Below are 27,618 nucleotides of genomic sequence, written 5' to 3' on the forward strand. Positions count from 1 at the left end.
TGGTTGCGGCAATTGTCACACACACACACACACACACACAGTACATACATACATATATGTATTTGTGTGTTACACACATTTACAAGTCAAGCTCTTACATGCGAAAGCGCCTGGCAAGCTAGACAATGGACCACGTTGCGTATACGCAACGCTTGACATTTGTTTGTTCAGCCAAAGCGCCATGTTTCATGCTCGCCATGTGTGTATGTGTGTGGATATATGTGTGTGTTTAAGCTATGGCTATATATGTAAGCGTGTGTGTGTGTTTGTGGGGCAAACGTGTGCTATTTGTGTTGGCTGTTTCACTTAGTGCGTTACTGACTTCAGGCCTCAGGTGAGTCTTGTGGGTAGCCGTTACGTTACGCAAAAGGGGCAAAGGCCGTCGCCCCATTGTTATTGTTGTTGTTCTCTTTGTTGTTGTTGTTGCTTTTGTTGCTGGCATGCGCTACGCACTTGACCCGCAACAGAAGCCCGAGCTCAAGTAACTGGGCCAGGAGCTGCAAATGTGAAAATCAGGCATAAGATGTCCTTTACTTCCTCACTTCTCAGCACTCTGCACTCGGTGACAATGCTGCTTGCCTCTCTACAACTGGCAACACAAATCAACAAAACAAATTAGATTTGATACGAGTCGAGCCGAGCCGAGTGGAGCTGGCTAATAGTCAGGTGATATACATACATATTCAGTTAGCGTAGATATATGTATGTTTGTTATTGTGGAGCACTCAATGGTTATTAACGAACATTTCTATTCAAATGAGCTGAGGTATCTTTAGAGCACAGTTTGCTGTCCGAAGAAGGTAAAGGCAGCAACAATAGCAACAACAACAACAACGACGACTAAGTACAAACAATTTATGTTGGCCACAATCAACATTTAAACGCTTGCAACTAAGTACTTGGCAGTATTTTGATGGCCGGCTTGGCACAATGAGACACTCTTGCCTTTCCGCCACTCACACACTCGAAAACTGTTGGCTAAACACTGTAACAGCAGCAGCAGCAAAAAATTACAAATGACAACAATGGGTTAGGTTGGATGGGTTGGGTTGAGTTGGGTTGGGTTGGGTTGAGTTGCGTTTGCTGTGCGGTTCTGAGGTTGACTGAGTGCCTGCCCGACTGCATTACAGATCTAGACGTCAACTGTGTCAGTCTGTTGTTGCTGGTTGCAGTTGTTATTGTTATTGTTGCCATTGCTGCTGCTGCTGTTGTTGTTGTTGTTGAGTGCGCCTGTCGACGCTTGAGTGTATCAAAGCCAACGCTACATCAGCTGCATACTTTCAGCGCTGCAACTGTCTCGCTCTGCATGTGTATGCGGGAGTCTATCTCTGTGTGTATGTGTGTGTGCACTTAAGTGTCATGGTGTCAGTGAGCGACTGACCCACTTTGCGATAAGCACCACGTCACCAACAACAACAACAATAGCAACAACAGCAACAGCAGCCCAGCAACTTCCATGCCATTGGCAATAACAATGCACTGTGGAATAAATTCCACTATATAGAAATTAAAATACTTTTTGCATAATTTAAAATGCACTCTTTCAATATTTTTATAAATCTACAGAAATCTATAAATAAAAGAATTTTAATTATATTTAGAATGCCTAAAAATATTGCAATTTCTACAAATATTGCCAACGCCGATTTTTAAACAGAGTGAACAACTTTTTACTAGGTTTAGCTTATATAAAAAGTTTAATATTTCAAGCAAGCTTGCGTGCTTAAAACACATCTTGTTGCTCTTTATGCTTAGCTGACACCAGTCAAAAAGTGAATCACATTTTTTTCTTTCTATACAACGTTGCCTACTTTTGGGCGCTGCTTTTTAAAACGATTTTCAATTCATTCCCTGCAGTTCTGAGCGCTAGTTCGTTGCTGGTGAAATAAGCGCTTACCCGGAGCCACTCACTACTTACTACTAGCCATGCGTTTCTTAATTTCCGTTTTTGTATGAAATGTCCGCAAATAGGGTCAATCGCCACCGCCTCGATTACCACGAACTAGTGAAATAGTGCAACATATTAGGGTCAGTAAAATAAGTGCTTACATAAGACCCCATGGAACGGCCGGTAAAATAAGTGCTTACATGGGACCCCATGGAACGGCCGGTAAAATAAGTGCTTACATGGGACCCCATTGAAGGGTCAGTAAAATAAGTGCTTACATCGGACCCCATAGAGGGGTCAGCCATTATAAATTAAAAAAAAATTTACAATTACAATTACAGTTTTTGTTTAATTTTATTTTTTCTTTATTTTAATAATAATACTTTTATTACTTTAATGCACCTTGAGTTTTAAAATATCGTTTTTTTTTTTTTTGGAGCTGCAAGGCCTTTCTCAACTGGTCCTCAGTTATTGAATCTGGAAATAAAAAGGATTCAAAAAGTTTTAATAGATTGAAGTGGATAATGATTATTATATAATTATCTTTTAAAATACTCACCGATCATAACACCAAAGAAATTGTCTGTCATTATTTCCATAACGTAGATTTTCTGTCATAATTTCCACTTCCTCTTCTTTAGGCACATTGTCGCTTTCCACTGTAGAACTATGCATTACACTAACTGTTTGATATTCTTTTATTATCTGTTTATTTAATATTTTACACATTAAACATATAATGCATACATAAATTATTTTTTAAGTAACTCACCTAATAATTGATCGCGGATCCGCTTTGCACTTCTCAACTCAAATTCTTGCAATAATTTCATCATCTAGGAAACACAGCTGTGTTTGAGTAAAAGAGTAGCACAAAATAAAACAAAGACGCGTAAACAAACAGCGATGTAAAGCATAATCGAAGTTTTCTCTTTAAACTTGTGTATACTTTTTCCACAAAATAACAAAAACAAAAGCGATGCTTGCCGTTATTTTGTGCTTATGCTTTAATGCGCATATATTTATTAACTAGGTGGTTCGACGTTCGATTACTATAGGGTTAATCTAGTAAGTACCCATGTAGTGATCGACGAGGTAAGCACTTATCTAGGGCCAATCGCAAACTCGAGTCGACTCGGTGGTTCGACGTTCGATTATTATAGGGTTAATCTAGTAAGTACCCATGTAGTGATCGACGAGGTAAGCACTTACCCAGGGCAATCGACACCTCCAGAACTGCAGGGTTTGCATTGTTATTGGCTTATTGGAAATATTGAAATATTCAATGGCAAAAAGCAAACATTTCCACTTTCGGCTTTGTCAATTTGTTAGCGCTAATTTAATGTTGATTATCTCACACATACAGCATCCTCCCCACACAGACACACACACACACACACACTTGCAGAAAGACAGATAGATTATGTTACTTTGCGTGCGTTCCACTTTAGCATTCGCTATCTCACTCTCGCTGCTGTAGACTTTCGGTTTCAGTCTCGTTTCGTTTTGTAAGCAATTTGCCGTTGACAATTAAATGAAAGTAAGATAAATTGTCGCGTTTGTTTACAGTTCAACTTGTCGTTCGTTCGTTTTTGTGTTCAATTCAAAGGCACATTCCGCCCGTGGGCGGGGCCAATCTATAGTGGCAGCTCACTCGCTCTCTCTCTCTCTCTCTCTCGCTCTTCGCTTGCCACATTGTAGTATTGCCTCTAATTTATTAGATGTGTTCTGCTTGCCGCAAGTATTTCTGCGAGATAAATACCCAAATGTCATGTCATTTGTTGTAGGCTCTGCAAAGGCATGCGATGCTTCTTTATGGGCGTGGCAGCATTGACAAGCCACGCATACTTGGCTCAACTTGTAGATTAATGAGCATAAATGCTAGAAATGTTACAACTTGCCAATGAAATTAAATTATTTGAAAGTGAATAAAGTGCAGTTAACGCCTTGTGGCAACATGACAGCTGTGCAACACTTGATCGCAAAAGGAGACGAGTAAATAAAATCCAAAAGGGATGATAGAACACATTCGTTTGAATCGGCGGCTAAGTCGTTTTCTGTGTACATGAGTAACCAAGTGCCGTGGGGCAAGTGCGCGTGTTGTTGCCACAGGTGCAGCACTCCGTGTTTTTGCTGCAACTGCTGCTGCTGCGTATTTGTGACGCAATTAAAGCGCCGCTGGTGTCGTCGACATCAACTTTGGCTGAGTGGTCAAATGGACTTGGGATGTGGATGTGGATGTAAATGGGAATGTAGAAACCTGCTTCGTTTTCTACTTCAGTGAAATGTAAATTTGATTATCCCAGAAACAAATATTTGTGCTGCCACGTTGTTGACCCAGTCCCTCTCTCCAGTTCCAGTTGTCTTCTCGCTTCAGCACATGCAGCACAAAGTTGGGGTCTCAACTGTCACAGAAAATGGCCGCTTGGCAGTTTAGTGGGCGGTGGGAGAGGGGATGAAATGGGGAGGAGGAGGAGAAGGCGGGATGGGTCGCGTATTTTGTCGTTGACATATTTATCTAGAAGTTTGTTGTTCACATTTCTGTCGTTGTTGGCCCATCGTCGACGTCGTCGTCGTCGTTGTTGTTTACCAAATACGTATTTCTAGACTCGATTTGACGCCTCTACATTGCCCCTGTCTCCGCTGATATCCGCTGGCAGCTTGACTATTGTTTAGCCAGGCAATGATTAATTAAAACATGAACGCTTTATTGTTGCCTGCTATTGCTATTGTTGTTGTTGTTGTTGTTGTTGGTGTTATTGTCGCTGTCGTCCAGCACAACATTTATATAGAATGTACTTATTTCTACCATGCCAGCTTTTAAACAAATTACACAAACAACATGCCATCCGTTCGTTGATGGGCTGCCCTTCCCTTTCCCTCCATCAAGAGCACTTTTTTCCATCCATTTGTTGTTGCTTTCTGTTTTGCGCTGTGTTGTCGTCCACTGACATTAGCTCAAATAAAGCCCACCCCTCGTCCCCCTTCCCCATCGAGCAGTGTGCGGGCGTCGGATTTGGACTCATTAGGCAGCTTCAGCTGCTGGTGTCAAAATTGCTTTGGCCATGCGCCTTTCTCTCTGTGTGCCAGTGTGTGTGTGTGTGTGTGTGTGTGTGTGTGTGTGTAGAGAGGTGTGTGTGTGTGGGTAAACATGACGCCTAATGAGAAAGAAACTTACTCTACTATTTGAGTTTGTTTTTCGGCGTTGTACGCCGCTTTTCTGTTTGCCAAGTTGCATGGAGGCATGGAGGCATGGCAGCATGTGGCATGTGGCAAGGTGCGAGGCGCTATGCTGCTTGGAGCACAACACAAACAAAAACAGATTGTTTACAGCCAGAATCTCATTGTGGGTAACCTAATATCTTCTATCTAGCTTAGCATATAATCAAAGGCCATATTAAAATTAGAATTCAAATGAATTCAATTTGATATCTTGTGCGTCGTGTGCGCTAAATCAAACGAAACTAATCCACAAGTTAAATATAGGCAGCACATTTATTTCGAATTTTCAATTGAGATATTTTAATTCACTGGAATTTACATTATTCATACACCATTTAATTCAGCATTAAAGACAAGCTCAAGTAGCATAATTAAATTTCTTTTTTGATTTTGTTGTCTTTGTTGATGTGATTTTCATGAAATTATTGCGGTTATTGTTATTCTTTAATACATCAAAGATTAACAATTAATTATCATAAATATCAGCAAATATTATTGAAGAGCAATCGAAACACGACACTGAAAAGGGAAAAACAAGGACACTGGAATCGAAATTAATTAAAATGCATCAATTCAATTGCCGTAACGCTGGAGTCAAGGATGTTTTTACATCGACCAGTGGAAAATCAGAGACGAGAGCAATTCTGATTTGCCACAGAAATATGCAAATTACACAATTTTGAGATCATAGCTTACTGAGCATTGAGCAATAAGCAAAGGAAGGTACCAAAGGAGCATCAGCAGCGCAGACACGTAATGGCAGCGGGCACAGGACAGGACACTGTTCGTATATAGTATAGAGAGAGCGAGAGAGAGAGAGCAGGACTAGAACATGGCACAAACTCTGGTGGCAAAAGCATCGCTAATTACTTGCTCATTATGTCGGCTATTTAGCTTTAATTACGCCAAGCGCCATCCATGACAAGGGCGACAACGAGACACACATACACACACACACACACACATATATTTACCATGACACACTGACACTCACTCACACACATACACTCGAAGCGGTATTCAACGGCAAAAACTCGCTAAAATTTGCCTGGCAAACAGCAAAAGCAACAGCAACAAACATTGAAGCCTTTCACTTTTCACCTGGCATCGCACCGCCGTTAGCCTTCCCTTCGGGTTGTGTCCTGCTCTTAGTCCTTAAATGTGCAACGTTTTCTATTCAAGTGCCGCAATAGCAAAATGGTGAGGAGTGAGTGAGCAGTGAGTGCCTCGGGGTTAGGGAATTAGAAGGTTGTGGCATTGCGATGATGATGCTGCGCCAATTTTGCAGGCTTTCAAAGAGAGCATTTCACCCTCTTTCGTGGTCTGCCCTAGGGGCTGATAATGTGCACTATTACGCAAGTAATATGCTTAACTCGTATTTTAAAAGCGCTTTTCATAAGTTTAATATACTAAATCGATTATTAGTTTAGTCATACTTCCTTTTAATTAACTTTAATTTACACACTTAATTCGTGTGAAATGCACAAATGCGTTTGATTTCTGTTTTTTATACCCGCTATTCATAGGGTAGAAGGGTATTATAACTTTGTGGCTGCAGGAAATTTATATAACGAGCAGAAGGAGTCATTTCTGACCCCATAAAGTATATTGATTCTTGATCAGCATCCACAGTTGATACGATATAGCAATGTCTTTCTGTCTGTAAATCCGTCTTTATGAAACACTGAATCTCAGAGACTATAAGATAAAAGAGATAGTTAACTGCGATCAGATAACAATTTTAAAAGTTACTTAAGAAATACTTTTGTATGACAAAAAATCTACTACAATAGGGTCTTACTTCCTTTCGCTGACAATCTGGTATATTACAATAACTATATACCAAATATAGCCTTCGGTATATTTTGAATGTAGTACAATATCGATATACCAAATATGTTATAGCCTATATTTTGAATGTAGTTCAATACCAAATATAGTCTTCAATACATTTTCACATTTTTGCAGTATATTTATTAGTATTTTTGTGGAATACAGTTTTATTGAAAACGGGTAACGGGCATCTCGCAGTCGAGCACACTCGACTGCAGCCTTTTCACTTGTTTTTTAGAGGGTTGCATGAAGGGGTTGCTGATAATTTAAATGAATTATGCCGCACACATATTTATATGCATTTCTTTTTTACATTTTTTTTTTAAACTTGCCTTAATCCGCATTTGTGTAATGAGTTGGAAGCACTGGCCGTCAAACAATTACCCTCCCATCCAAAAAACACTCACAGAGACCATTCAATCATTCACATCATATTACTGAAGATGAAGTTAAGCGAAATTGAAAAACAAACTCACCTCCGAAAAACAACAGAACACATGAGTTTGAGTTTGGGTTGACAGCAGCGTCAGCTTGCCTTCAAAATGATGTCAGCATTAGTGACTGATCCATGATGGGCTGCCGCCGCCGCCCAAGAAATTTTCATAAGCGAAGGCACTTGATGCCACATCCCTTTTTGAATATTAGTGTGTGTGTGTGAGTGGTTCACCTGCATGGTTCTATACCTCTCAGCTGCCACATGCCACTCGTCAGGTATTATCTTTCGCCACAAAAGAACGTTAACAAAACAAATATTTGCCAAAGAGTTGATTGTGTCAGTCAGAGGTCAAGGACACCCAAGACAAACTACATCTAAGAAAATATCCATCACATTTGAGTTGTTTATTCCCTGCAGCTTACATCAATACAATCTCATTATAGGGTATTTACAAGTGCAGCTACTTACAAGTTTTAAAATGTATTTGAGTGCGTGGGTGGGCGGTTCGTATTGTAATTTCATTATTTGCAGCGCTCAGGCATAAAAAAGGGATATCTTGTCGCCATGTGAACGAGCCGCTGTTGCTGCTGCCCTTGTCATGAGCCGGACCGCTGTCTGTGTGTCAGTGTGTGTGTGTGTGTGTGGGTCTGCTTAAGCATTTATTTACAGAGGAGAGACAAGCACCACCAGAGATGACAGACTGTCTATTCAATCAGCGAGCCAGTCAGCCACTCAGCCAGACAGACACACGCACGCACACAGAAAGACTGACAGCCAGTCAAAGAGACAGACAGACAGATAGATAGACTGAGGGCTGAGATATTACGCATGCTGTCCTTGGCACGTGCTTTAAGCAAGTGCAAATTAAAATGAAATGCGGAATAAAACAGTTCTTTTGTGGACAACACAAAAAGAAAATGCATATATGGAAAAATTAAAAACGAAATCGAAAGGCCAAGTTGATGTCGATATTAAATTGGTTAATTATTCGAGCACTTCAATCGATCAATGAGGCTGAAGCTGATATTAATGCGTAAAAATTGTGGCTGGCCGAAGCAGTTTTGCGGTTAAGGAAGCTGAATTCCAACAGCAATAAATGATAAATGCATTAAATTGCCCGCAGAGAGAACAATCACTGACCGTTGTTGCAGCAACAGCAACAGCAGCAGTTGCAAGTGTCGAGGCGTGGAAAATGCGTTTCCACTTGCATTGGCAATTGAAGTGGAAATGGAATGCCAGCCAGCGTAGTTCAACCTAAGTCCATCAGCAGCAGCCACTTTATGCACACAGAGAGAAAGAGAGTTCTTCTATTTGTGCCGGATTCCATTTTAATGCGACTGATGCCGACCGTTGCCATTGCTATGGCACTAAAACGGTTCACATTGAGTCCGCAGGACACCAAATTGTATGGCAATGATTTCATAAATGGCCTTTTCCCCGAAAATTGCATAGAGCGCTGTGCGCGCAATGCCAAACGCGGCAACACAACTTGTTGGCCCTTTTCAAAATGCAGTCGAAATGGCAGTCAAAATGAACTGCGCTCAATTGCAGCGAGAAGACAGACGACAGAGAGAGATAGAGTCAGACAGAGATGGGCTCTGTGGGTAGCTTAAATGTTTGAGGAAGAGGAGGAGGAAAAAGCAAAACTGCAAAAGCCTTTTGCTAGGCGAGCTGCGTTTTTGGTCAAAAGGCAACAGCAGAAGGATTAAAAAGCAATTGCCCTGGCACAGAGAACGATGATGTTGCTGCTGCTGTCGTTTCTATTGCTGTTGCTTTTGCTTTTGCTGTGGGGCAACCAATGTCAATTTCGTGGAATTTGGCTCAACTTCCATTTCGAGTGCGTGTTGCATCCCAGCAAACAAAATATGATAGCGAACTGACTAGCTGACTAGTTGCTTCATTTCTAGTCTATCTCATATAGGAATATTTTGTAAGAATAATCGAAACTACAATTTCGATATTCAACTGTTGCATTTCAGTTGAATAGCAACGATTTAGTCGACTACACTTAAGCACATGACTAGATATGCGCTTTGTGGCTTGGAAAATGCTTTTCTTGTAACAGCAAATTGTTAATGCTGTTTGGTAATCTGAACAACGCCACGCCACACACACACACACACACATAAGTACTATAATAGTAACATTGACTGGCAGTGACCCACGACTAACTGCAGTTCGCCTCGCTCTGAACTCCTTCTCTAATGATAGTTGCAACTGGATTCTCTTGAGAGCCATTGCCAGGTTCAGCCGTGCAGAGCAGAGCACGATTTGGTGTGCGTTTATGCTTCGGTTACTGTCAGAATCTCGCTTGTATGTGTATTTGTGTTTGCGTTGTTGGCTGGCCATTGACATGGCCAAAAGGTGCTTGGGACCTGTTGGCCAATCGGACACGTACACATAAATATACTAATAACAATAATGCTTGCCACACGGTGAATGGATTCAATTTTAATTCGCAGACAAAGAGAATAACGAAACAGAGACGCAGACGGAGACGGAGACAGATAAAAAATAAAAAATAATCAAGTTCTGGACAGATTGTCATAGTAACAGACGCCACAAGAGGCAATTGTCGGAGTGGAAAAAAACGTTTTTCGTTGATTAGAATCAACATAAATAAAATTAATTGTTGCCGCTTCGTCTGCCACTCGCTTTGAGGGGTTGCATTCAATTTGATTATTAGCTCACTCTCACTCTCTCTCGGCCCAGTCAAGTGAACCGCAGGCCAAGTGCAATTGCTGTCCTAGGGGGTTGCTTTTGGGCCAATTTTGCAATTGCTTTTGCTATTGCTGTTGCTGTTGCTGTTGCTCCTGGCTTTGGCTCTGGCTCTGTGTGCGCGTCCCCTGGGCACTCGAGCAGACATCCAAAATATTCGTAATTATAATTTATTTACGCAAGCCCGGCTGGCTGGCTGGCGTCTGCTTGACTGCATAATTTGGGCTTGTTTTTTAATTGTGCTGCGCACAACTTGTATCTCTTTCATTGCGATTTCATGTTATTCATTCAATTCAAACAACTCTGAACTCGAAAGTCGCATAAATTGGTCACAATTGTTTCCTGAGTTATGGCATGGTTGTCATTATTATTGAAGTATGTTGCAGCTGTGTGTGTGTGTGTGTGTGGGAGGTCAGCACTTGGCACCGGCGTCGCGATTTTGCATCGAAAAATGATCAGGAAATTAAACACTCGACCCTCAGGGGCCGCAGTTGCTGCTGCCACTGCTGCTGCTGCTGCTGCTGCTGCTGCTGCTCTTTGGGCCCACTCATCAGCATGCGGTTGGCATAATAAGTATGCAAAATCTCTGGCAGCTGCAGTGGTCCCAGTCCCGGCAGTCGTATCCTGGTGCCGAAAGCCATAAATTACACAAAACTGACCACCACCAGAGCCAGTATTAGAACTAGCAGAACAGCAGTTGTGCGACAGGAGGGCACTGGCAGGCAGAGCAGGCGAGTGTCCAGCTGGGACCATGGTCAGCTTATAATATGCAAAATATGCGTACGGCTCTCTCTCTCTTCCAAGCACCCGATCCCCATGATTTCTGTGGCATAAGGAGAAAGAGAGAGAGAGGGAGAGAGAGAGAGAGAGAGAGAGAGAGAGAGAGAGAGACAATTACACAGATGCCGCTGGCAGGCGCTGCCAAAAACTACTACAACGAACCGAAAATCAGAATCAGAGTCACAGGCAGAGCCAGAGCCAGAGTAATTAAGCGCACCCCCTTCCACTCCCGTGCCTCCATGTCCCAGAGGTGTCATCTACATGAGAATAGGCCATAGGCCTATGACAATTGTTATGCTTTTCGCTTGCTGGCTGTTTTTTTGTATGGGGCGAGGGGAATCAAAAACTCAACACAAATCAAGCTGAACTCTAGCAATCCATCTACTACTCTGCGATCGATAAATTCAGCAGCATACTTTTCATTCATCGAGCTTCGATGGTGCTGCAAATGCCTAGCAGTTGAATGCAGCCTCAAAGCCACCTGCCGATGCCATTGGCAATGCCACTTTGTCGGACAGACAGTGTACCAAAAATCAAGACAAAGCCATGTCGATCCGAACAACTTTGGTCGAAAAGTGTTGAAAGGTTTCCCAACTGCAAATTGCAGAGAAAGCTGCTTGCACATAGGCTTATCTAGCTGTCGATGAGGCTGCAACCAGTTGCTTTTGCCGCTGGCCATTGTTTGGCAGCATGATTTTTCAATTGGTTCTCCTGCGTATAGAAGGGAACAAGAGCATGCGGCCCTAATGCTTATTACAAACACACTCCGACGCTTACAAAATGTATGCGTCACAAACACAGAGTGCAAACTGGGCTCCCAGTGGGAAGCCATAATCAATTTGTTGTTTTTATAATTTTAATTGAGGCTCCTCTGAATAGAGAAGCTTGGACTACTGAGAAAGCGGCACAAATTCTGTGTGTTGAGAGACTTAATGCTGAAATGCGTTTTGGCAATTTCCTAAACAAATATTGCTCAGTCGGATCAAAAGGTAAGAGTGTGTGCTATGCTCTGTTATGTCTGCATCACACACTCACACATTGGCAAAGACTTTGTTGGCCATTTGCATGAAATTGCATTCTAGAGAGGGAGGCAACTTTATAATCTGCACTGTAATTAAAATGCCTTCAAGATATTTTAGCAACATTTTCGAACATAACTTAAGCGCCTTTTGAGCCTTCTACTAACTAACTCTCTCTCTATTTCGGTTTGCAGACGTTACGAATCTGGACTACGTCAAGGTAAATGCTGAGGCTGGCAAGAACGTGACCATACCATGTCCCGGTGTAACGGAGCATTCGCTGGTCGACACGCTGGTGTGGAAGACGGCGTCGACGACAATCGCACAGTTTGCCAATCGCATTCCGTTGCTGCATAGTCCGCGGGTAAGCATCATCGAGATTTATACTATATATTGTTTATTTCACTGATCTAATATGTATAATACTCGAATGGATAAGAAATCTTCCCATAAGTAGCCACTCTCGACTATCGTGTCATATTAGAATTCATTACCCACTCGTTGCCACTGGCACTTTATGGTCCTGGGCCACTGGCACTTGAGTTTGGCCATTAAATATTTTTGGTTCTTAGCTGCCATTGCCGTAGCTAGACACCAAAAAAACAAAAGAAAGAAGCGAAAAGAAAAAAACGTAGCTGTTAAAATAATTGATAGCCAGTTAGTTTCAAGGCGGCTGTTTGAACTTTGCCACAGCGAAGAAAGCAGAGAGAGAGCACTGAAAGAAAGTGCAGCAAAAGTCACAAGAACTAAGTGGCTATCAGTGTGGGAGTCGGAGTTGCCTTGGCTGTGCAGCTGCTAGCAGACAGTTGGGGAGCCCAATATATATTTTTAATGTTTGATAGTTGTACTAAAATAAAAACGACGAGGCGCAAAAATGTTTTAAGTGGCTGCCAAGCTGCACAGGCACGAGCACGGGCACGGGCACGAGCACGGCACAAGCAAAACTCGACTTTAAACGCACTCGAGGGGCCACTGAGGCGCGGGCAAACAAAATGATGAAGAAGTTCTTCCAGCTGCAGTCTTCAAGCAGCAGCAGAAGCAGCAGAAGGCGACGATGTGGATGATGGCACACAATGGCTTGGGATAAGGAACTGCTGTTACCCCCTCTACATGGCTCCTCGCTTTGTGTTAAATGGCAAACTGGGACACTTGAGCTGCAGCCAAAGTTGGCGCCAAGCTAAACTAAGCAGAGCAGCGCAAGGCAGAGGTTGTTACCTGCTCCGGACTTTCGCTCATATTTCTTGGCCATTTTGGCCTTTGCCATTGCTCAATGTGGCGACGGCTGCGACGGTGTGCTTTATGCTTGGCTATTATGTGTATTAAAACTTTTTCACCCCAGTAGCTGCTGCTGCTTCATTTTATTACGACTGACACTACATACGCTTACCACACACACACTAACACTCGCAAACTTAATCTTAAGCATCTATTAACTTTTGTTTTATGGCTGGGGCACAGAAATGATTCATGTTGCTGTCGCAACTTAAAAAAGGAGAGAGCTTAACTGGGTCTCGGCTATCTATTTGAGTGATTCCTTACAGTCCAAGTAAACAGAAATACTATCAGATTTATGCATATATATGTACATATAGTTGGTATTCCAAAATAACTCTGGAAATGCAATCAAGTTGCCTGGCAGTTGCAATAATTTGTTGCATGTAATTAAAATCTAGTTGCAAGTTCTTTGCAGTTCACTGCAGTCTAGCAATGTAAATTGAAAATCCGACTAGAAAAATTGGAAAATTGTTTGCGGCCAGCAACAGCAGCAGCAGCTCTCTTGGTTATTGCTTAATAATAAAATCCAATCGAGCAACAAACTGCAGCTAAACTTCACCAGCCACCAGTCCGGTTGATGCCTGGGCAATTTGCCATAGAATTTTGTTCAAAAAATACACACACACACACACACACACAGACATGCTTCAGATTACACAGTATACAACAATATCGTTAGATAAACGAGGCTGCTTCAAATAGACAGTGAAAAGTACTCGAACTGAAGTACACAAATAATTTATCACATGCAACAAAGTGTTGTTGCCAACCTCGCACAAAGCGTCACCAGACAGCATTTAAGTCTTTAAAGCAATCCTTGAGTCGACCCTCACAGACAGTTGCAGTTTAACTGTCGTTGCGAGGCTTGCCCTTAGGCATATAATCTGTATTAGATTTCCTCGGAATAATGTCAAGTGCAAGCGCACAACACTCGGCTCTGGCCAAGGATATTAAATGTCATGAATTTATAAATGTTTCTAAATATCATTCAAGTAAAACTAACAAATCCAAAAGCCATTTACGAGCATTGCCCCAAACTCAATTTTCCCAGCTCAATTATGAGCACAAAAAGATTTTTACCAGCAGCAGCAGAAACAACAACAGCATGAAATTTACCATTTGCATTGGAAACTTTTCCGGATACAGCTACAAATTGTCGCTAGAGTCAGAAGCTGGCCCCAATCTATGTACGTACGTATTCACATGGCCAGTTTAAGTGCTGACCATGCAGGCAACCAACTGACATCGTATAGGCTTCACGAATAGATAGCAATGTGGGGTGGAAAGAGGGGGAAGGGGTGGGGAAGAGGGAGGTGAAATAGGTGGTCATGCAGCAAACTTGCTCTTGGTAACTTATTTGTCTTTTGTATTAAAAAGTTTGTGGAGCCTAAAGTAGAAACTCGTGTTGTCCACATTGTTGTCAGGCACTGTCAACATCTCTATGTCCGTTTGTTTTTGTCCCCATCCTCACCCCCATCCTCATCCCTACTAACCTCTGACTGGGTTTCGGTTTGGTTTTTGCCAACCTACTTTGACTGCACTTGTTTTGCACACGTTAAGGCAAATTTGTTTGTTATGCCAATTGATGGCAACCCAAAATAGATTAGGCTCCAACGAAAGCAACGAAACATTGTTCATTCGTTTCGAATTGCACTCGAAAGAAGTATGTTTTCAAAAGGATGTAATAATTACACACTGAAAATCCACTGGCATTTGACCCAAATACTATTTTTTTTCGCAATTGCAGATACAGCTTTTGTCGGATAACTTTGGTTTGCAGTTCTCACCGGCGATGGCAAGCGATACCACAGAGTACATCTGTCTGGTCAATGATCGCCACATACCAGAGGCCATTGTGGATCTGTTGGTGCAAGGTGAGTTGCTCTTCCAATATTAAATACTTTAAATATTTTCATCATTATGTGCCATTCATTTCTTTTTAAAATATTAGCAGAGAAATTTCAATTAAGTACTTTTTTGTAATACAAATTGAAATGTTACACTTATCATTTTATAAAATTTTGTTGTGTATTAAATTCATTTTCAAACTTAAAATGTTTAACCTACGTTCCCCTCATGATTTCCTTATTAAATTATTTTTAAACATTTAATCAACTGAGAAAACCACATTAAATACTTTTCGTTAGTTTAAAGTTGAAAGCGTATCGTGACTTCGGAGTGTTGCACTTATCTTTTGCTCATTATCTTCGTTTGCCTTTCATTCCACACACACACATACACAGAGTAAAACACCCACGCACACTCGATACATTTGGCTTGGTTTGGCTTTTCTCATTTAATAAACGCCATAACTACATTATTGATTTATCCGGTTTCCTTCCATTTTGGTGATTTCATTTCAAGATACGTGTGTTCGTTCAGTTTGTTCAGTTTCTTTCGTTCTTCGTCTTCGTCTTCTTCTCCGGCTCCGGCTCTGTCTCTGTCTCCTTTCGTGTCATGATTTCCATTTGCATTTCACTGATAGCTCTCGCATTTCTCTCATGTGCTGATGTGTTGTTTTTACATCTTTTTTCTTCATTTTCTTTCACACAGATGTGCCCGATCCACCGGAGCGTCCTTTGTTAATAAGTTTCACGTCACGCTCGGTGAACTTATCCTGGGCTCACTCGCAGCATCCACGGAATGCACCCGTGACGCATTTCATTATTGAAACTCGGTAAGTGTTGAATGCTAGCAGCGCACTCTCTTAAGATAATACTATAATTAATAAATAATATATGTATAGCTATGACTAGTCCGGTCACGCTGTGGTCAAGTGAACAGAGTACAGATTATTCAATGGGGATTGCATTGCAAAAGGCAGACATTCAATTAAAATCATTCTTCATTTATTGCTTTCTCAACTGTCTTCTTGTGCGCCTTGTCGATTGTATATTGCACAGTTGTCACTGCCACGCCCACTCGCCCACACACAGACACACAGAGAAAGAGAATCATGCTGGGTACTTTAATTAATATGTGAAACGATATAACGGTACGCGAACACTATAGTACTCTATATATGAAAGGATACGCAACGCACTTCACTTGTGCTCCATTTAAATAGAAAAGAAAACACGCACATACACACAAGCTCAGTGCAGCATGCAACGCATTTAACACACACGAACACACGCTTGAAGAAGCCCATGCAGAGGCGTTCTTGCAGCGGCTATTTTCCGAATAACTTGAACTCAATGCGGAGCATGAAATAAAAACGATTGCCGCCAGTGCAATACAAAGGCCAGAGAGCGCAGAGAATGCAGAGAATGCAAAAGAACTGAAAAGCGAAACTTTTTCAATAAATTCCCATCATCAGCAGCAGCAACGGCTGTGGCAGCTCCCCAGTAACTCCAGCCGTTGGGCTTTTAAAGGCATCGTCGGGGAAGAAGAAGTACATTGCGGCATTGCGGCGTGGCGCTCGTCGTTCTTCGCTCGTCGACCTGCAGAAGACACCGGGGCCGGCAATCGATGACAGGCAACTGGAAAGCAAAGCCTGTGGTGCATTTATGCAAAATAAGAAATAACCGAGGCACGCGTTGAATACACACCCACAAACAAACACTCACACACACACACACCCACGCAAAAGTCGAACATGCGCGAGTGAATGGCATGCGAGGTATATGTAGCATACTTTTTTGGGCGTGCGCTCAATGAAGCCACCGACGCGACTGCAACAGCAACAGCAACAACAACAACAACAGCAATAGCGATGGCGACTGAGACGCTGACTGCATTTTATGTAAATTCCCATCGATGTGAAGTGATGTGAAGTGGGAGGTTGAGTTGTTGCCATTGTTGTTGGCATAGCACGCCTCTTATTTACATTTTCGCTTGATTCGGTTTATTTGCGCATATGCATGTGAATATGTGAGAGTGTGTGTATGTGGGCAATGATATGGCGAATGTCTTTCGGTTTGCCTGCAAATTGAAAGACGATGACAACGACATGCTTCAGCTGAAATCTCGCTTCGCAAATCCACACTGAATGGCAATGCAATTGAAATAAGTTGAGGCGGTTGAAACGAAGACGGTCCCCAAGCATGATTCCTCACATTAATACGACCCCATAAACAACTCACAGACACACGCACACACACACATGTTTACTGTTGTGATTTGACATTAAAAGTTTATTGTGGCTTTTATGCAAACATATACTTACTTATAGCTGAGCACCTGCATCTGTTTAAGTGGGACAGACAAGCAAACAGATAAACAGACCGACAGACAGATGGACTGACAGATACTTCTGCTTATATTGACCAATTGTTGTTGATTTTTGGTTGCCATTCAGCACACACACACACACACAAGCAATAAATTTACAAACTGAAAACAAAGAGAAAAATCAATCATAATTTAAAACACTTGATTTATTCGTATTCGCGAATGAAACGTAATCTATGCTGATTTCATCAATTATTTTCCGTCCACAATTTTTTTATTTTAATTTTTCATTGCAAAATTAATTAATTAAACATAACAGTGACTGAACTTTCTGTTATTCTAAATGTAAAAAGAGTATTGTAATTGAATTACATTTGTTGGAAATGAATACAAAATAAAAAGCCAACCAACAATGTGAATTTGGGTATTATTATATTATTTGTAGCTGCAGCTCAACTTAATTTCTCATTATAAATTAAATTTTTCATTGTCGACTTATTATTTTGCATTTAATACTATATATTTTATTTATAACTGCTATGAAAAAAAAAACAATATACAAAAACATTTCCAATTGTAAAGTTATTAGAAACTTGTTCAACACATTTAAAATGAAATTCGAGTATTTTGCATTTATCCGCGCATTATCTATGCAGTTCAATGTACTCTTATATTTTATATAGTTGTTTAACCACAAATAAATTTGCATCTTTAAACAACTCGTGCGTGAACTTTGTCCTTACACACACACACACTCACACACACACTTATAAATACACGCGTACACAGATAGGGCCATAAGCCATATGCTAAAAGCAGCAACAAATTTTAAGCGGCTTACAAAAAATGTTGTCTGCGTACAAGTGTGTGTGTGTGTGTGTGTGTTTTATACCGATTTAAACGCGGGTGTATGTATGTGTGTGTGTGAGGCACGGCAATGGCCGCAAATTTATTTGCCATTGCGGTTACTTTGCTGTTTATTTTCTTGTTGTTCGCTGCCTGTCGCAGCGAGAGCTGTTTTTAGGCCCACAACATTTTTCAAAAGTTTTTGCCGCCCATTTTTCATGAAGTCGCCAAGACTTTTTTCCCCCGCAGCAGCAACAGCAACAGCAGCACAATAAACACAAACGTATATTACGTATACGTATGCATATGTGCCTTGCTCAGCTTGTTCCCATCTCCTCCTCTTCCTCCTCGATCTCCGCTGCTCAGCCCGAAACAGCTTGTATTCGTTTTTACAAAATGCGCATTGACAACACAGTCACATCTGTTATACACACACACACACACGCGCGGAGTCAAGCTGGCCACACGCATTTATTAATTTTAATGCTTTTTCATGGAAACTTACAAAAAATGTTTACCATTTTTTTTTTATTGGTAGTCAAATATTTTGTTATTTTATTCGTTTCGTTTTTTCTTTTCGCTCTCGGCGACATCTCATATTTAATGCATTTTTAATCACACATAAAAGCCGCTCATTCATCCCAAACTCGTTCAGCTGATGTTGTGCATAAGCCCTAATAACATAATGTGAGCAACAAGAACAACAAAACACACACACATACATATTCCGTTTTTAACGTGCGTGAAATTTATGCAATCCCAAAAAATAAATAAAAAGAGAGAGAGCAAAAAAGATGCTAAATTTTTGCAAGTTTAAACAAAATTTACTGCACTTTGATATTGGTCATGAAAAATGCTCATTGGGCTCGGAACTCTCATCTCAGTCTCTGCCACAAATTTATGCGACAAAGCAGACCCCAATTTCCCCAGCACACAAATTTGTTGTTCTAAAATGGCGTTGCGGGGGCAGCTCTCCTAGTCTGCGTCTGTGTTTGTGTTGGTTTGGTAAAAATCGCATAAATATTTTAGTGCCTATGTGCGGCACACAAACGCCCGCTCGACCACACACATATTGTGTTATGCTGCTCAACGCCCATGACTGCCACGCCCCATGCATTTCCATAATGCAACTCCTGCCTATGCTTTATGCATACACAATAGGTATCCGTTGGTTGATTGCAGCGCAAAGCATGCCAAAAAAAAAAAAAGGAAACTTAGCACTCTCAGGTGGCAATTGAGAAGAATGCTATAAATATACCAAATCCTGGATAAATGATGTGATTAATTTATACACACTGACAGCAAGGAATAAAATCTTTTAAAATATTTTTGCCGAAGTTTTTAGAATGAAAATTCAATGAAAATGTATAATTGAGGGGATTTTACCAGATGTAAATGCTGTGCAGAAAATTAAGTATACGTATTTTGATTGCTTAATGAAGTCAGTCTCTATTTTAAAATATAAACTTCATTTGATACTTTTTTTAACATATTGCAGAGTTGTGATTCGTTTATTATGCATTAATCTCTTTACAACACACAACACTTAAAATATGAATGTTTCGATAAGAAAAGCAAGAAATTAGAGAATTATCAGTGAAGAGCAGTTTGTGGGTGAACTACGCTAGAAAAACATTATGAAAAGGGCACATTAATAAAATTTAATAGAATTGAATGCTGTGCAGAAAATATGCACATCTTAACTTGAGCAGTTCCTACTTTAAATTAGAAACTTAATTTCGTACTTTTTGTAAAGGTGTGTTTTATTTACTATCCATTAATCTTTATACACCATCCAATACTTGCAATAAGAATGCGTCGATAAGAGAACGAAACAATTTCGGAATCATTAATAAATCTCCACTTATAAAGGGCAAATAAATCAAATTTCTAACTAAACTAAATACAGAAGAGATAAATAAATGATCATTTTGATAGATATAATTTTATATTCTATTACATGCTTTATCTTTATTTCTCTATTTTTATTTATCAATCTATTGCATTGATTATTTCTCTTTCTACATTTGCAGCGAGGGCGAGGATGGCATTTGGGATCAAGTGGCGCGCATCTATACGAGAACGAATGCAACATCATATCAGGTGACCGGCCTGACGCCCTTCACCGTCTACAGCTTTCGCCTGCTGGCCGTTAACAAGCTGGGCGTGAGTCCGCCCTCCAAGGAGTCCTACTATATTGTGACGCTGCGTGAAGGTAAGCATTCGAGCATTCGAGAGATCTGATCCTGACACGCGTAGTTGCTATATCACTCGCATATACTACTTAACTTATTTTATGACAGTGAGTCACATTAATTGCCCGACAGACTGACATGATACTTTTTACAATCGCATTAAATTTTCATTTGAATTTTATGCCAACTACGATTCAAGGCTGAGCGAAGCAGCGAAGTTACCTTTTAAGTGCTGCCTATGAAAAGCGGGAGGCTCATAAAGCGATACATGCCTTTAAGCCCCAAGTCATATATATACGTTTAATTATTTTTACGTTTAACTCGGCTCGACTCGACTTGACTTCATCGCTTGTGTGCGACATTTGCCGCATGGCAAAGACATCAAAAACTACAACTTAATGGCTTGTTTACGAGATGTACTCTCGGTAGAGCGAAGCAATTTCAGCTGTTAAAGCCGTGTACCAAAAACTTAACATGCCACAAATTGATAAATATTGAAAGTGAGCTGTTGTCTATTGCTGCCTGCAGTGGTTAATGCATCGTTCTTTATGCGTGTGGCATTGACATTCCACCTGCTGTTGTTGCCGCTGCTGCCATGGACAATGATTAATAGTCGCAGCATAATTTTTGGAGCAAGCTGACCCCAAAAAGTCAAAGAAGTTTTCCATAGGCTTTAAGTGTGCATTGCGTACATTAATCACACAGTCCAAGAGGCACATAACAGCAACAGCAACAGCAACACGCCTCTGCTGTCTCTTTTGCTGCTTGCCACCTTCCACCTCGAGTTGAAGTTGTGGCAGCGACCATATATCCAAGGGCGACAGCGACAAGCTATTAGCAACACATTTGTCTTAGGAGCAAACACTCGAAATGACGCCCGTTAAGGGACGCCGAATTGGCGTGAAATTCCATTTATGCCACAGCATATTGGAATGCTGCGTGGAGCAGCTGTGGCACAGCTATTGGTTGCAACTAGACACACATATGTACGTATATGTGGCTGCTGCAAATTAGTCAATAGTCTGCGGCCCGTACCTCATTAAGAGAGTGAACATATTGCGGGTTAGGGTTAAGAGCTAATGTCTCCCTTTCTCTCTCTGGAATGCCTCGCATAGCTGCGGCATTTGCCAATTTGTATAAATTAAGCTTGTCGCCTGCATAAATTAGAGGCCCACACACACACACATACAGCAAGTGCTGTAGAAGTTTTCAATTTTCGGTTGATTCGATGTCAAAGTCAAAAGAAAATATCATTTAATTTATTTATAGCGAAGCGCAATTTTAGTTGCCAAGTGACAAGCTCTTTCCCACCATCCAACTTCACCCAAAAAGTCGCCGTCAATTCAGTCCGCTCACCTGCCCATCAGACCAAAGCGTCAGGCCAGGCCAGGCCAGCAGACGGCGTGAGGCACACGCACCATTTAACTTGATGCGACACAGAGTGAAGTCGAGCAGGGAGCAAATCTCATGGCCGCATGAGCTCACGGCTCACGGCTCGCAGGTCGCAGCGCCCAAGCTCACGGCTTAGGCGCGGGGCACTTGCAACTTATGTTGCGTGACAGTGACAACTTGACAATGCCACAGACAACGCAACGCAACGCAACGACGACTTGACGTCGACGTCGACGACAACGACGACCCAAAACTGTACTGTGAGAGCCTAACTTTTTGTGCGGCATTTTTAATTTGAAATTTTTGAGTTTCCGCCAAGTTTTTGGCAGCCAAAAACTTTATGCTCAAGCACCTACTCATCTCTGTCTCTCGCTCTCTCTCTCTTTCTATCACTTTCTTTGCTTGCAGCGCCCACGGGCAAACCAATACCAACGACAGCTCACAATACGTCCTCCACGTCGGTGTACATCTCATGGAAGCCACCATCGCCGGATACCATATTGGGCGAGTTTCTTGGCTATCGCATTACATATCGGCCACGCGATCGCAGTCCCAACGATACCAAGGAAATCTATATACGTGACAATACCGTCGAGGTAAGCGCAACAGCACACACACACACACATACACACACAATAATTGAATTTCCAACATTTCTGACACTTTGCCGTATTGAAAACGCCAGCAGGCGCCACCAAATCGTGCACCCTATTGATTTCCCTTAAATATTCGCGAAGAGTCTCTGACACTGCCAGAGAAGTATCTTTCTGTCTGTCTGTCTGTCTGGGTGTCCATTAGCCATCCATGCATGCAACGAACTCATACAATACCATTTCTGACTTGGACTTCAAGTATGCTAAAATATTCCCATATTGTCATTCGACGGGTTCTTTTTTTGGGGGGAGTGGCAGGAGCCACGTCAGCGAACGCGTCGCGACGTATTAAAAAGTAATTTACACCTGCTGCCAAAAGGTGCTTTTCTCACAGCCACGCCCACAGCGCCCATCAGCCACACATGTGGCTGGCACGAAAAAGCCAGCCAACCTGTCATGTATCGTTTCTGCCAAGGGGCTCATTTACCATATCTTGTAGTGGTCGCTATCACAAGCAATTTGTTAACGATTAGTTGAGAGCGAGGCTTACGCTTTCTGGGGGAGTATCACCGAGTACCGACTGCATGTGTGTGTCTGTGTGTGTGTGGTATTTCTATATCTTTCGGATATCGCCTTCGCCTCTCCGTCACACACACACACACACGCGACGCCACTAATGAAGTGTGGGAATGGGGCATTGATACCGATGCGGGTTGGCCCCAAAATGTGGCACGTGCTTAGAAACATGCCACCTGGGAATACCTTTAATGCCTAAAAAACATTTCGAGCTAAAAGCAATGTCTTAGGCCCGAAAGCAAGCTAACACCTAATAGCCAAGGGGATTCGAAACTTAGATATCCTGCCAGCCTACCTGTCTCTCTGCCTTACTATTTAAATTGTAAGCCCCCGAGGGCATAAACTGAAATTAGCTAATGACTTAGAAACGTGGGTCAAACACACACAGATTCAGATTTTACGATTTACAGCCTTTTTATTTGAGCTAGCCAATTAAATTGTTTAAAAAGGGTTTTTCGTGAATGCAAGTGACAGGCAATTAGATAGTTTTCCACTTCAAATGCATACCTATTTTCGATTGGTTTGAAGAGTAATTTATGTATGAGTCCGTATGCAAATGAATTGGAGAGAAGGTTATTTATAAAAAGGAAGAAAGCTAAAGACGAGCGTGCTAAACTGTGAGATACCCGATGCTCCCTACTCGAATAAAAGCAAAAAAGTGCGGTATGCAAAAATACTAAAAATATTCCAAGGTGCAAAATATACCAGATTGTCAGTCAAAGCTGCTAAGACTCGGAAAAATTAATATTCTTAGCCCAAACAAAAGTATTTCTTAAATACAATTTTACACCGTATCGCAATCAAATTTTAAGGAATCATGCAGACTATAGTTATTATATGTACTAAAAATCGCAAATTTCAAAATTACGCTTGTTATTTGATTTGTATCGATTTGCGGGGTAGAAATTGGGCGTGCCAAAAATTTGAAACAAACTTCGAGCAAATATAACAAGTGATGTCTAAATATCACTTCTATCTCATATAGTCTCTGAGATCAAGGTATTCATACTGACAGACAGACAGACAGAGAGACGGACTTGGCTTTATCGTTTTGGCTTTTCAATCTGATCAAGAATAAAATATATAGAGTTAATAGGATCGGTGATGCCTCCTTCTGCCTGTTAGATAAATTTAATGCAGGCACAATATTATAACACCATTCTACCCTATAGATAGAGAGTATAATAAAAAATTATATTAAAAAATAAGCCAAGTTAACGTTGCCATACATTTTTATGACCAATATTAAAAACACATTAAATGCATAAATTATGTTTAATGCATAGTTTAAAGTGCTGTGGCAATTTAAGATGCACCCGCTCTGCTCTTCGAATTTTATTCTATTTAGCGCAATAATATGCAGGGCATGTAATGCATTTTTGGGAATTTGCAGTATTTTCAATGCATGGTTATGGCAACGTTGAACGCTGCAGCTTGTGTTGTGGGCGGTGTAAGTACGGAGTGGGGCTTAAAATATGCAAAAATTATTAGCGATAATGCTCACGTACGACACTCGACGCGACGTAGTTGCCTAAAATGCCAAAAAACTATGCGATGCCGCTTGAAGTGTGTCGCAGATCGGGACTAGCAAAGGGGAAAAAGGGATCGGGAGGGGACATCATGTTCCGCTGATAGCAACGTGGCACGCTTTTGTGCTTGAGTGCATATTTTGCAGTTATCTAGACGCTGGCCCCGCAGGCTAAAAATACTTTAAAAAAAAAGCGAGGCGGAGAGAAAAAGCTGAGAGCTGAGCTGGTTGAACTGCTGGCTGACGCTTTTCTCTATTCTTTTTGCATGTCAGTTGCATGTTGAAATATTATCCTTGCAGGCAGAAACGTGCGACTTCATTTTTTAAGTCGCTCTGCCAACTCGAGGGCATGGCTTTCTCTCTCTGTCTCTCTGTTTCACTATTCCCATATCACACCAAGCACCGTTAACTGTCAGAGACCCCATTCTGTGACCCCAAACGTCGCCTGCAAACCCTTAACCACGCCTAGTTGGACAGCAGCAGCAACTACAACTCTATGGCTACATTGAGCTGTCACGTGTGAAACAGCCCTGAAGCTGCGCTAAATTTGCCAATTTTCTAATTAAAATTTCTGCGCCGTAAAGCATAAATTTCTCAGCTCCTTAACGTGGCTAAAATGTAACACAAAAGCCGAAACCAAGTGAAACACGCTTGTCGCGCGTCTAGTGCGAAAAACTTTAACTGCGAAATTTTGTTTGATTGTTTCGTCCCTAAATTGTTGTGGCACATTCCATTTCTCATGTTCGCTGACAGCCCAAGAATACATTTGAATAAGTTTTTGGTTACACTTTCAGTTTCAGGGAGTTGCAAATCTCTCACTGCTAATTGCGAGATTTCCATCAGACCCGAATCGAAAGTGTTTGCGGCATTTGTGAGGCAATTTATCATACTTTCAGCTAAGCCATCTCGTCTCGGTTCTCGGCTCTATCAATTACAGTATATCAATTAACTGTGCTTGCCCTTGGGCATTGCCAAAACTTATTTTGGTGACCATAAAAGTGGCAGCAGTTGTAAATTTCGGGGCTCATTTACTGGCCACACTCGCGTCGCGTCCGGCTAGTACATAAAATGAAATTATATAGTGGCATTAGCGTTGCCAGAGCAACTAAAACCTCGCCTATTCACACACACACACACACACACACAGGCACATAGAAAGATATATATGTGTGTTGTCGCTTGTTAAATCAAAGCGCTCGTTGGCCAACTCTGGCGCCCAACAGCCACTTAAGCTTTTGGCATGGCAGTCAATCCGTTTCTAAGCACAGGCTTTGAGCCGTTCCAGGCACTGGCGAACCAACCGCTTTGTGGTCACAACCGACGAGCAACAACAACACCAACAACACTAACAAAAGTACAAACAACAAAAAGGCAAAGCAAGCGGTTGAAAGCGACGCTCTAATGTATGCAACATAAATTGTGTGTTGTTGCTGTAGCAGCAGCCATTTTTGGTTTACCCTCAGCATACGTGTGTGTGCGAGTGTGTGTGTCTATGTGTCACTGTGTGTAGTGAAAGCCAGCGGCTTGTTTTATGGTTTCGCACTGCCTTCTGACCTTTCGTTAAATTTTAATAAGCCGCACCAAACAGGATATGGTCTCTGCTCGAGCACCTAAGTAGTTTTTTCCTGGCTTCGATGCATCTCCAGTGATTGCTTTTACACCCACTTATACTATGTTATACACGACGCTATGCCATACATATTTATTTTTGTGTATGTGTTGGTACAATTAAGCAAGCAGTGCTTGCTGGCCGTGCAAGTCAATTTCCTCTTTTTGTGTGTGTGGGAGGCGGCGCACTTTGCCGCAGCAAATACATTTTTAAGAGCCGCCATTTTTTTTTGTGCTTATTTGCCAACAACGCACAAAAGTATGCAATGCGCAATTTCCGTTCCAAGAAACGCCAGCAAAAAGGAAGTCTCAAGAATGCCGCATGCCACGAAGTTTACTCATTCAATATTATAAAGTATTATATGGAATTCTTAAGCACTCACATTGCATTTTCTCCACCTCCTTCTTTCTTCTTCTCTTCCAGAGCCACGAGATACAGAACCTACAAACATACACTCAATACAAGGTAACGGTGCAGGTGTTCAATCCGGAGGGCCTCGGTCCCGAAACAACGATACTGGTGATGACCGATGAAGGAGGTGAGTACAAAGTACAAATTACGATTAGTTCGATTTGAAGATGACAAAACTTAGAAGCTTAAAGCATATTTGCAAGCACGAAATCACACCTGGTATTTAGTTTATTAAGACGTTCAAGTTCCAAATACACTTTACCACATTTGACTTCAATCGCTGGCAACTTGTGCTCAAAGAAGTCAGTGAAAAAGTTCGACAAGTGTAAGTCGAAGTGTATGTGGTCAGTGGCCACTTGGCCACTTGAACGGACAGTCAAAGCTGATTCTCAGATATTTGATTTATCTCTTTTGCATTTATGGACTGTGGCATCGTTTTGAGATGCTCAGAAATGCTGGGAAATGCAACTATTTCGCACATGTGGAAAATGTGCAGATGTGCAGCTGTGCTGTTATGCTGCTGTGCAACTGCTTATTGGAATACCAAGTGACCAGAAATTGACCAAGATACACATTCTGATCATATTCTGGTCAATACTCAGGCAACAACACTCAACAAAACAACAACTGCTTAGAAAAAAAAGAGAGGAGAAGTGCCACAACAAACAAATTCGGCTTTGTGTGCAGTTTTTTCTTCTTCACAATTTCTCAATTTAAATGTAGAAAAGAGCTCAGGCTTTGACTCGCTCGACCGCAAAATGTCTGTGCCATGCAATGAAGCAAACAAATAAAAGTTGAGCTAGACCAACCAACAGAAGCAGCAGCAAAAATATGGTACAATTTCTCATATTTCTGTTTCACCAGCTGCAACAGCAAACCAAGGCTCACACTACAAATACTATTTTCCCCAGCTACAGAGAGAGAGAGAGAGGGAGAGAGAAACAGAGTGGAGTCAAAATGTGCTTTGGTGTGGAATATAAATAAAAATTGCTTACTTAAACTTTTGCCATATGCTGCACATTCAGCAGCAAATCGAGGCAAGAACTGTTCAGGCATATCTTTTATGCGCCACGTTGCGATCTCCATTTCCCCCCGCGCTCATCTCCTATTTCCTAGGAAATATT

At 41.5% G+C, this 27,618-nt stretch overlaps 1 protein-coding gene across 4 annotated transcripts in view; it reads left to right on the top strand.

The window, feature by feature from the left end:
• Positions 1 to 27,618, top strand: part of LOC117574869 (tyrosine-protein phosphatase 99A) — a 113,599-nt gene that overhangs the window by 26,423 nt on the left and 59,558 nt on the right. For all 4 annotated transcript variants that reach the window (XM_052008193.1, XM_052008194.1, XM_052008191.1 and 1 more), the window contains exons 3-8: positions 12,091 to 12,260; positions 14,919 to 15,045; positions 15,725 to 15,848; positions 20,224 to 20,405; positions 22,186 to 22,373; positions 26,507 to 26,621. In XM_052008193.1, coding sequence (XP_051864153.1) covers positions 12,091 to 12,260; positions 14,919 to 15,045; positions 15,725 to 15,848; positions 20,224 to 20,405; positions 22,186 to 22,373; positions 26,507 to 26,621 — 906 coding nt within the window. The remainder of the gene's footprint in view (positions 1 to 12,090; positions 12,261 to 14,918; positions 15,046 to 15,724; positions 15,849 to 20,223; positions 20,406 to 22,185; positions 22,374 to 26,506; positions 26,622 to 27,618) is intronic.

This window comes from Drosophila albomicans, chromosome 2R (genome assembly GCF_009650485.2).
Source record: "Drosophila albomicans strain 15112-1751.03 chromosome 2R, ASM965048v2, whole genome shotgun sequence".
Taxonomy (NCBI): domain Eukaryota; kingdom Metazoa; phylum Arthropoda; class Insecta; order Diptera; family Drosophilidae; genus Drosophila; species Drosophila albomicans.